Here is a 12,333-nt window from a genome sequence, read left to right as displayed (position 1 = left end):
ATGTATCGTAAGATTGGAGCAAGCGGCCGCCAAGAGGCAGCCGCCGAGATGCCGCAAAGGTTTCTGGGTATGCGGAGGGAGCCATATTTTTTCAATATCAGTTACGCGAAAACAGCGTACGTATAGCATCCGCGGAATGGAATCACGATCGTCGTCCTGCTCCGAGAGCGCGTCCCTTGGTGAAAAGTGATAAGGAGGGTGGGTCGACAACGAACAAGCGTCAAGGACGATTCCATACCGACTGTGATATCTATATATACTATCTATCTATCTATATATATATATACACACACATATATGTATGTATATGTATGAAATATATATACAAGTGTGTAGATATATCCTATGTATCGTGACCGGATCGAAGTAGAAGGAAGAAACATAAAATGGCAACGTAACAACGTGAGAGGGAAAGATATAAAAAAGAGAAAAAAGAGGAAAGGGAGAGAAACACGCAAGCACGCGATCGAGAAGTAAGATAGAAATAAGGTAGAAGAGGGTAGGAAGTAAAATCGAGGAGTGCTGCTGCTGCTATAGCCGCGCAGGTGTTCTCGAATCCGTGGAAGAAGAGGGTTAGTTAAGTTAACCCGAGGCTCTCGTGGTAGCGCGCTCGCGGTGGTAGTGGTGGTAAAATAGTGGCGGTGGTGGAACCGGGTGGTATTGGTGGTGGTGGTTCGCAGTGCCGGTGGTGGAAGTGAAGGAGGAGAAGAAAGACGAGGAGGAGGAGGAAGAAGAGGAGGAGGAGGAGGAGGAAGAGGAGGAGGAGGAAGAAGAAGAGAAGGAGGAGAAGAAGGAGGAGGAGAAGGAGGAGGAGGTGGTGGTGGTGGTGGTGGTGGTGCTGCCGCTGCTCCGCTGCTGCTGCTACGACAATGACACAGCGTCATAACACGATGTTCGTCCGGCCGTGCGATTTAACGTAAAACAAGCGGCGTTCTGTGTTCATCGAGAACCTGCCTTCCTTTTCTCTCTCTCTCTCTCCCCCCGCCCCGCCCCGTTCCCCGTTCTGCTTAGCAGCGAGCGATCAAGCGAGCGTTCTGTGTGGAGTCGCGCGAGGGAATGATCTACGTCGTTTCGTGTACGCTGACGTGGAAGGGATAAGAGAGGAAGAGTGAGAGAGAGAGAGAGAGAGAGAGAGAGAGAGAGAGAGAGAGTAAGGAGGAGAAGGAGAAGGAGGATCGGAGGAAGAAGGGAGACAAGGAGCGAGGAAGAAGCAGAAGAAGAAGAAGAAGAGGGGAGAGCCTCCTTTCTCGATGCGGAGAGCGGTTTCTCTCGTTTCCCGTGACAGTGGGCCACGATGACACGAACGAGTGTCGTTCGTTCGTTGGACGAGTAGTAGCAGCGGCAGCAGCGGCAGCAGTAGCAGCAGCAGCGGCAGCAGCAGCAGCAGCAGCAGCAGTAGTAGTAGCAGCAGCAAGAGCAACGGCAACAGTAGCAGCGACATTAGTAGTAGTAATAGTAGCAGTAATAGTAATAACAGTAGTGTGACCAGTTGTGTTAAGTGGTCGGCTTGTGTGTGAAACGGTACGATATCGTAAAGCCGGCTCGCAGCTAGTAGTTCGATTTGAAGGTTGCCAGTTATAGTTTCGTTGGAAGGGAGTGATATTATACTTGTATATCCGGATATATACATACATATACATATATATATATAGATATATAGATATATATATACATATATATATATACATGTAGTCAACGCACGCGTTCTGTCAGTACGAAGAGGCGTCCTTCACGATCGAGGTCGCTACGATCGGTCGTGTCGTGTCTGTTCGTTCATCGCCGGTCATCGATATCAAGGCAAGATCGCGCGCTTTCGTTCGACGAGAAAAAGAGAGACACAGTGAGTCGGGAGACGATACGCCACACGGCCTTGGGAACCGGCCGAGGCGTAGTAGTTCTCTCGCGCGCGCGTCTTTTCGCAGCAGCGTACGCAAGCTCGTCATTTACCGGCAGAGAGTGAGTGAGAGAGAGAGAGCGAGAGAGAGAGAGAGAGAGAGCGCGCGTGTGTGAGAGAGAGAGTGAGAGAGAGTGAAAGAGAGTGAGAGAGGGGGTATAGAGAGAGATAGAAATAAAGAGAGCGTGCGCGCGTCCTAGCCGGCACAGCTACTACAGCATTTAGCTCACATTAGACGAGGTGACATGGAATTTTCTATCGTCTTTTCTTCGTCTTCTTCGTTCGACGCGGTGCGCGAGTGTCCACCGTTAAATTTCGAATTGTGGTCGATCGATCGACTAGTATCGAAATCGTCAATGGATTTCCTATGAATAAACAAACAAGTGTTAAGGGAAGAACACGTTTCCGTCGTCACGACTTTGAATGATGTATCTGATGTAAGACAGAAAGATAGTATAGAGAGAAAAAGAGAGCGAGAGAGACAGACAGATAGACAGACGTAGAGAGAGAGAGAGAGGGAGAGAAGGGAGAGAGAGAAGAGAAAAGTTAGCACGCGTGTGTTCGTGCAAGTGCGATCGCGTTGTAATCCTACGAAAGCTAATATCAAATCGATCGTCCTGGATATCGTCGCGTGGACCGGTAACTCTTCCGCCGAGGATGTCGTGCTACGACGACGGCCGCTCCGATAGCACGAGCAGCAGCAGCAGCAGAAGCAGCAGCAGTAGTAGCGGTAGCAGTGGTAACGGTAACACCGGCAGTAGCAGCGGTGGCAGTGGCACCAGTGGCAACAACAGCAAGAACAGTAGTAGCACCAGCAGAAGCAGCGGCAGCAATAATAAGAAAAATAATAGCGAAGAGAGTAGAAGACTCGTGACGTGGAAGATAAGCGAAGTGGGTAGTATCGTTACTCGTCGGGTGCCGGTCGTAAAGGCGTGATCGTTTCTTTTCCGACGGAGGATGCTTCAGAGCGACAACAACGACAACCTGCTGGTGGTATCTAAACGTAGGCGTGCGCCGTGCGTTCCAGTGATGTCGGGGTTCCTTGCAGCGCCGCTGGACCTGGACCATGGCCGGCAAGCCTGAGCAGCAGCCGTCCACGCACCCTGCTCCCCCGAACCACGATCATCATCATCATCAACAGAAACAGCAGCAACAACAGCAGCAGCAGCAGCAGCAGCAGCAGCACCAACAGCAGCAGCTTCAGCTTCAACAACAGCACCCGCAGTATCAGCAACAGCAGCAGCAACATCCTCAAAATCCGCAGCATCAACAGCAACAAAGCAACAATAATAACAACGGCGGTGGTGGCAGCGTTCTGGTCTACGTTTCGGGGGAGAACTTTGCTTACGCCACGGCGGTGGGTGGTCAAAATGCCGCCGCCACAGCCGCCGCCACGGCCGTCGCGACGACCACGGCCGGCTATCGGCTATCATCGCCGAGGCATCAGCCGGCGACGGCTTACGTTGCCGGTGGTGTCATTCCGACGCAACTTCCGACGGCGGCTACTTGCTTTCCCGCCAAAACCGCCAACTCGGCTGCCGCCGCCGCCGCCGCCACCGTCGCCGCCACCACCACCACCACTGCTATCACCACCACCACCACCATCGCTACCACCACCACCACCACCGTCGTTGCCGTCGATCGTGCTCGGACGAATTTGAAAAGGTCTAACGATCATCATGCCGTTTCGGTAACGACGACGACCACGTCCGCGATAACGACGACAGGGAACACGGCAACGACGACAGTAGTAGCGACGAGCGATGCTCGAAGGGATCAAGCGAGGTCGTCGAACGACGAGGAGGATGATTACGTCGGTGGTATCGTCTACGGAAGGACTCAAGTCGTCGCTGGTAGAATACTGGGCAATGAGTATTCCCAGGAAACCGGTAGACGAGCTAGCAAGGACGATACGAGCCTCAAGATGTATCCATCCCATCGCTACAACAACGCAGCGAACAGCAACGTCGTTGCTGGTGCTTCTGCCGCCGTTGTTGTTGGTTCTGGTGGTAACACTGTCAACAGGATTGGCTTGCTCGAGAGCAACGAGGCTCGAGTGACGCGTTTTGTGCGACAACAGACGAGCGACGTCGGTGTTGTCGACAGAAGAGACGATAAAGTTAGGCAACAGCAGCAACAGCAACAACAGGATGGATATGACGGGCAGACTGGATCTTCCTTGTCCGGTGATTCGGTGAGGTCAGACATCGGTGAATCGTCGACGTACAGCAGTCTCAGCAGTCCGGAGAGTCAGAGTCAAACGTCCTCGCACGACGGCTCGAACAACGTGACGATGAATGGTGCGGTAGGAGGTGGTGCTTGTAGTAGTGCTAGTAGTGCTTCTTCTGGTGCGGGTGGTGCAAGTGGTGCGTGCGTGCAGCAACAGCAGCAGCAGCAGCAGCAACAGCAACAACAACAACAACAACAGCAATCGACGCGATCATCCTCAACGACGAGGCTCGCGGTTGCGAACAGCAACAACAACGAGAACGGTGCTAACGCGCAGCACAATGTTGTGCTCACGATGAACGGTAATGCGGTGCTCGCGCAACAACACCAGCAGCAACAGCAGCACTCTGTCACGGTGCCACGTGGATGGAAGAGGATATGCGCCAACGGAGTCATCATTTATATCAGGTCAGTGCTTTCTTTTATTTTCTTTTTTTCTTTTCTCTTTTCCATTTTTTGTTTCTTTTTTATTCTCTTTCTTTTTTTTATTTTGTCTCTCCGCCGAGTCTCTATTACGTGGCCGCTCCACGTTGAGTCATCCCAAATCTTTCCTTTCGAATGTTACGAACGTGAAAGAGGGCTAAGGGGGAACCGTCCTTGTTGGAAGTAAAAAGCATGTGTACGGGCGCAGGTCTCGTCGCTCAAACGGGTTTATCCAGAATCGCTTCAGCCGGCTCTAAAAAAAGGTTTCCTCGAGCGTCCCCTTTCCTCTCCTCCTTTTCATCCCTTGTACCTCTTCTCCCTTCTTCTCGCTTCTCTTTGTAGTCCTTTTCACCGTCAGCCTGAAAAACACGAATTTTCTGCGAGTGACGGACGAAGGATAGTTGTTTCCCTTTCTCTCTCTCTCTCTCTCTCTCTCTCTCTCTCTCTCTCTGTCTTTCTTTCGCGCTCGCGCGCCCTTCCCATCAGAACTAAAGAACGAGAAGGCGTCTTCCTTTCGAACCCTCATTGTACTTTTATAGTTCCTTTTTCTAGAAGATCCGTTCGGGGGATGTTTTTGACTCTTTCGTGCCGTTTCCACGGCCACGTTTCCTTTCATCGAGATAGCACGCACGTTCTACGCCATTCGTGTGAAGAAGGAACCTCTCCTCTCCTCTTCGTCTCTTTCTCTTTCTTGTTTCTTTATCTTTTTCTCTCGTTTCTCAGACGTCTTTTTTCGGACGAACGTGAGTTTCATAAATTAAAATAAGTAGTGAGAGGCGCGAGGAAGGAGGCGTAGGAAGAGGAAGAGGATGGGGATGAGGATGAGGATGAGGATAAGGAGGAGGTGGAGAGGAAGAGAAGGAGAAGGGAGAACTTTCGGACGACGATGAACACTACGTTTGGCAAATCTTCGAGTATGTTCGATGAAGAGAAAGTCGTAGAAAAGTTGACGAAGAGAAAGTTATAGATCGAATTCTTCCACTCGTATGCATATATACTATGTGTAATTCGTATAGAAATCTTCTTTCTCTTTCTTTCTTTCTTTCTTTCTTTTTTTTCTTTTGTTTTTTTACATCCTCGAGGTTACTCCGAGAGAAGTGATATATTTTACCAAGAAAGTAAAGTGTATAATCTACTTGTAATATATTAAAAAAAAAAAAAAAAGAAAAGAAAGAAAAATCGATCGCGTTTTATTACGTAAATTTACGTGTTGTATTCTTCGCTTTTTTCTTTCTTTTTTTTTTTTTTTGAGGGAATGAAGAACTGTAGACGAAAGATGGTTTCTTCTCTCTCTCTCTCTCTCTTTCTCTTTCTTTCTATTTCTCGAAAATCTTGTCCGATGCGGAATGATTTGCGAAAAGCGTCGATGAAGCCTCTATATAGGAACGACAAACGCGTAATACGATTTTGCACGGATCACGAGAGATCCACCTCATGCCGAGGGAAAAAGGCCCTATCCTTTTCCTTTTGTATATACGAAAGAAACGAGTAGGTATATATATATTTCTTTTTTGCTTTTCTTTTCCGAGGTTCCACGAAATAGCAAAGGGCAACGTCTCGTGGCCAGCGCTCGTAATCGAGGACCGACCAGTCTGACCTGGCCCGTCTGAAAACCTCGTTAAAACGATCCTTTCCGGACTCTCTCCCTCTCTCTCTTTCTCTCTGTTAGAAGTCACGGTTTAAATGACGTTTAAAGGGCCCCGGCAAACAATGCTCGCCCTCGTAACACAGACTGACCCGGTCTCGTATGGTCAAGCGTCTCTTTTCTCGCTGAATCAACGAAACGTTTTCCCTTTTTTTTTTCGTCGGCTTTTCTCGTTTCGTTCTCTTTCTTTTCTTTGCTCTTTTTCCTTTTTTTATATACATATGTATATATATGTGCGCGTGCGTGTGTGTATGGTCTCGTTTTACACCAAATCTGGACACCAATTCGACTCATTGTCAATTGTTAGTTTTCCAGGTCAACGTTACGCTTGAATTTTCATGTTTCCTTCAAAGATTATAATAGACTTTTGCTAAGTTCTTACTCATTCTTTCGTAAAAATCTTTTTTTTTCATTATACAAATGCATACACATATGTTACATACATACACACAAATATATCTAATATTCGTCGTGATACGATTATCTTTTCGGCTCGATGTAATCGATTCCATATCATCGAATTCGTAATCGAATATGCATCGAAGATGCGCCGAGTAACATCCCAGACCCATCCCGTTGATGGTGATGGCGACCTCGAGGAGGGAATTTGCTAAAGGACAAATCGGAGCGCAACTACGAAAAGAAACGATTCCTCTTACATGCACGGAGGATCTCGAGTAATCGGCCATTCGAATCTTCGAATTTCGATGTAGGTACGCGAAATTCATTCGTGTGTGGCTTTGGTACTCTTGTGTCGACGATTTGTCGTGAGATTATCGATCGTCATCGATCCTATCGAAATGGGGAGGAATATCGATGTGGTTTCTCTCTCTCTCTCTCTCTCTTTTGAACAGACTCGTGGACAGGAAGCGTCGGAATGGTCGGAAGGAAGGGAAAGGAATTTGGTCGAACCGCGTTGTTCGTGCGATCATTGATTTACGATGGTACGTCGTAAATACCAAGGGTGATGTACGACCATGACCATACTCCTCCATCCCTCCTCTGTCTCTCATCCCCCTGTTGTCCCTTTCCTTTCCACTCTTTCCACGCGCAGCTTCTTCCTTCTTCCTTCGTTGTCGAACGCCACTAACGTTCCTTTCACGGACCTTCTTCCTTGATTTATAATACCTATAGGCTCCTTGTCTCTTCTCTTACATACCTCCCTGCCTTTACGGACTGCGGAGGCTATCAAAGTAATTCCTTCGGATGTCGCCTCAGAATTTCTTCGAATTCCGCTTCCCTCGCACGCTATTATCTATCTTTCTCTCTTTATATATTTATATCGTTTCTTTTTTTCTTAATTTTTTTTTTTTCCTTATTACAACGACAATCACAACAACAACAACGATGACCTTTACGCATAGCGATTCTTTTCTTTTTTTTTATTTCCTTTTCTTTTAAATTTATTTTATTTTATTTTATTTTATTTTATTTTTTATTCGTTTTTGTTCATTTTCATCCACGACACTGTCTTGTTACCGTCCTTATCATTATCTATTTATCCCAGTTAATAATGAATACACGACTCATGGAGATTTTATTTTTATTTATTATATGTATATCTACTTATAAATCATTGAATACCGGCCAGCTCCACTTTTAATCAATAATTCATTCTCTTCACTTTCCATTTTGTGAAATTAATCGTTTTGGCTCCTGACTAAGCTATAATTCAGAATTGTTTGCTCATCAATACGATAACGAATAAAATAGTAAATTGGAGCCCATCGAAGATACATAATATAAAATACAGCGAATTCTCTGTATAATACAGTTTCATATAACATGATGACGCAAGAAATGATGACAAGTGTTCTAATACCACATACACATAAATGTGCAATTTTATAATACAAACAAATGCATACGTAAATCGATATTTCTATAACTTATGCAACTCGTATAAAGTGGAATTTATATCGTTAATTATTCTTACAATTGGACATAACGAAACATTTAATAACATGCTATTATTTGATTTTTACAATTTTTACTACCAACGATACATTTCTATTTCACTTTTTTCTACTGTTTTTCTCTTTTTCTCTTTTGCTTTTCCTTTTTTTTTTCTTTCTTTCGATCGTGCATTACAATTACGTGTACGAACGTATGCGTGTTTAACGCGCACGAACCAAACTGAATAATCGGAGCGCATTGTATAATGAGATCGCAAATAGGTCATGCAATTAAGCATGCGTACGCGTGGAATACGGCGTGCCGCGCCGGCGAGCACGTGCGAGCGGAAGGTTAAAACGCGGCATCGGCCGCAATTTCTAACGAATGTTGTACAAGCGTGCGCCACTCATGCTCGGTTACGCGCTTTCTGTTGCTTTCATCGTTTGGCGGTTCCTCTATCAGTCTAACGTAACACTCTCTCTCTCTCTTTCTCTTACTCTCTCACTCTCTCTTGTTCTATTTTTTTATCCCTCTCTGTCACATACACTCTCATACTCTCTCTTTCTCTATTTTTCTGTCTCTCTTTCTCTCACAAACACTCTCTCTTTTTCTCTTTTTCTCACTCACTTTCTTTTTTTCTCTCTTCTCTCACCACAACACACCCCCATACTCACTCTTTTTTTTTTTTTATTGCTCAACATCGAGTCGATAGGCATGGTTAATTAATGTTACGAAAAAGTATATAAAATGAAAATAGAAAAAAGAGAAAAAGAGGCGAATGGAAACGAAATGAAACCGACTAGGTTTTAAATATTTAGAGTTCGATCGGGGATTAGAGAGATTTATTCAAATATATTATACTAGATGTTTTTATATTTTGATATAGAGGAAACTATAGATCACTATGTCGTAGATGGTAGAAGAAAGATACGAGATAAGTGTGATGTATGTATGCGAATATCCTCCGTTTGTTTTTCCTCGGCAAAAGAGCGCGAGCAGACGTTTACGCGCGTGGTTTTGCCATTTATTATACCACTCATTCATGAATATATATATATATATATATATATAACGTATATTTAATTAAATATTAATAATATATATATGTGTCTAATATATTACTTTTTTACATAATGTAAAAAGTTAATTAATCACTTTATTATATAATTTAAAGTTTTAATGAGATATTTATTTATCTGTTATTTATAGGATCAGTATGTCTAAACATTTTCAATCATATTGTAGACAAATGGTCAGTATTTATAAAGAAATATGAGTACGTAATATAAGTGATCGATGTTACTATCGATTAATACAAAGGCTGTCAGTATTTTAATTAAAATACTTGTAAATATAACGATTCGTCAGTATTTTATAAATAGATGATCAGTATTCATTATAAATGCAGACGCAACCCAGACGCAACTCAGACGTTACCCTGTTGCAACCTTGACGCAATCCTAACGTTTAATTATTTATACCATATTATACATGTATTAAGTACCGATATTTTTATATATCATTATATATTTTAATACTGATCAAAATACTTATATATATACTAATCACAATATTTTACAAAGTATTTATCATTACTTGATGAAAGTACCGATCAAATAAATAAAAATGAATATTCAACGACCAAATATATATTTGCCCATAGTCGAAATCACTTTAGGATCCTTACAACTTTGTATATATAACATCATTTCTATTACTTGTTCATTTCCGTTAGGTATTGAAATTTTATCAATTATTCTATTAGTTATCTGTATGTATAATTCAATTATACATCAATATTAACAATACTAATATACAATTCAAATCACGTATAATTCGATTATTTATCAGTATTAACAATATTAATGAATACAACGTTTTTAAAAAGCATTTCTCTTTCTTTTCTTTTTTTTTTTCTTTGACGACTCGAAAACGTATTATCGTTTATGACGAGGAGGTAAAATTAAGGTTAGCATAGTTGAAACTGTGGGTGCTGATGTTGTCGCGGATGCGGGAGGATGACGAGAGGGAGGTGTCGTTCAGCAGTAAGAGGAGGTGGAGGAGGAGGATGAGGAAGAGGAGAGGAGAGAGGTAGGGGAGGGAGGGAGGTAGAGGGTCAGAGTACAGTAGAATGAGCGATAGTTGCGCAATCCTGCCTCCATCGCTGTCGAGCAGCGATTACGCAAACGTGATAATTAATTGCCAGTGTTCTCTGTTTAATGACTCGTCAAGTCGTTTGCTAAACACGCCAAATCGCCGCGACGTCACGAAAATCGCTATACAGGTGCATCGTTGCATGTCGGTGCTGTTAATTCCACGACGTTGGACGTTACATAATCTCGCGATTTCAAGCATTTTTAGTTATTTCTTTTTTACTCTCTCTCTGTCTCTCTCACTATCTCTCTGTCTCTCTCTCTCTCTATCCCTACCTTCCTCCCTTCTCTATTCTATTCTATTCTATTCTACTCTACTCTACTCTATCCTATTCTATTCTATTCTGTTCTATTCTATACTATTCCATTCTATTTTATTTTTCTCTTTCATATAGGTTTTCATCGATCCTGGAAATATGTATTGTTTAAGCGTCGAGCGTCGTCCCGATACTCGAATTGCCCTGTCCGTTTTCTCTCTTTCTCTCTCTCTCTCTCTCTCTCTCTCTCTCTTTTTTTCTTTTCTTTCTTCCTTTTTTCCCTCCAGGACCACCAAGGCTGACCTAAAAACTCTCTTACCTTTCTTTTGACCGATCTCTCTATAACGTCAAGTAAATCGAACGAACAATAAACGAAATCCTCTTCTGTCTGTTATGAAAATATGACGCGTATATAGACATCTGAGAATGTCGATGACGGGTATAGGATAAATAAGCTCGACCCGAATAATCTCGCGCTATTTTTAGGTCGTATCGATCGTAAGCGAATGAAATATTTTCTGACGGTAATCGTGTATATAATTCCTTATTTCACCGACAATTCACGTTAACTGGCTTAATCGATCTTAAGTTGTATTGTATGTATACATACGTACATATGTATTGTACATACGTACGTAACACGTCGGTTGGCGTAACGGCTAGAATCGTCTCTTACAAAACCGGATGGATATTCAGGTTCAGATTCTGGTTTGAATCCAAGCAAAAGGGTTGATCGTTGCTACACATATATATCATATTTTTTACAAGGATATTTTATTCTAATTCTAATTTCTCCAAACTGGTTGGTTCATTGTAATTTCTAACAGTATCCTTCCGATCGTTATAAAAGATACAAATACATGTGTGTATCGTCTACGTATCCAACTATATAATATGAATTAATTAATACGTAATTGCATCGTACTTATAACAATAAATCGATTAAAATTACGATTAATACGGATTGAAGTATTTAAGATGAAATGGCGAAAATGGCGAAAAAAAATTGCCCAATGATGCGAAAATAAGATACGATTTTGTGGCCAGAGTCAATCTAGCAGAAGAGACACACAAGCTAAGGTACGTTTGGTTACCAACGAGAAAGGTCTCGGGAAGGTCTGAGATAAAGTCGTATTCGAAGAAATTTGTTTTCATCTTCGAATAGATGCTCTAGAAGGGCAACCTTGTTATACGGGGTCGAGGAAAACAGAAATATTTGACGACCGAGCTCTCTGTAACCCAGGACGTCACGTTGTCTCTTTTCCGCTTTCAATTTATCTTGTAATTCTCTTTGTCTCTATCTATCTCTTTCTGCGATGATCTTAACTTTACCGTCTACCTATCATCTTTTATCGACGATTCCTCGGAGATTCCTCGGTAAAAATCTCCCTTCTATTCTCTGTTCGAAAGTGGAGAGGGATACTGACAGAGGTCGAGCCGGTCATGTCGATGGAAATTCCCGCGACTCGCGATTTCAGCACAATCTGCAAGCCGTTCCTCGTGTGCGTCTAATCCGAGAGGCGCGGTGAGAAGGACGGAACTCAATTCAGACTAATCTGACTCTGGCCACTTCTATCTTCGATACTGAGGGCTTCTTTTTATCAAATTTATTTGTTTTCTTCTCTTTTTTCTCTTCTCTCTCTCTTTTTTTTTTGCTTCGTTTCTCTCTCTCTTTATCTTTTCTTTTTACGGAGTATCGATCGTTTTACGAATTTAGAGAAAAATTTAATCAAAGTCATCGAAGAGTAACAACGATCAAGAGTAATAGCGATGCAATTAAAGAAATATTAATTAATCATATCGTAGTTATCCGTAGACGATATTTTTATCAACTTT

General features: G+C 43.0%; 1 protein-coding gene across 8 annotated transcripts in view; it reads left to right on the top strand.

Moving 5' to 3' along the window:
• Positions 1-11: 11 nt before the first annotated feature.
• The window catches only part of LOC127073136 (nuclear receptor coactivator 6-like), a 232,039-nt gene continuing 219,717 nt past the window's right edge, over positions 12-12,333 (top strand). For 3 of the 8 annotated variants that reach the window (XM_050988052.1, XM_051014256.1, XM_051014253.1), the window contains exon 1: positions 12-4,531. In XM_050988052.1, coding sequence (XP_050844009.1) covers positions 2,961-4,531 — 1,571 coding nt within the window. In that variant the 5' untranslated portion in view covers positions 12-2,960. The remainder of the gene's footprint in view (positions 4,532-12,333) is intronic. The other 5 variants (XM_050988053.1, XM_051014255.1, XM_051014254.1 and 2 more) reach the window with 5 other exon arrangements.

This window comes from Vespula vulgaris, chromosome 2 (assembly GCF_905475345.1).
Source record: "Vespula vulgaris chromosome 2, iyVesVulg1.1, whole genome shotgun sequence".
NCBI lineage: Eukaryota > Metazoa > Arthropoda > Insecta > Hymenoptera > Vespidae > Vespula > Vespula vulgaris.
Note: the sequence above shows the minus strand (reverse complement) of the source record. Positions and strands in the feature narration are given on the sequence as shown.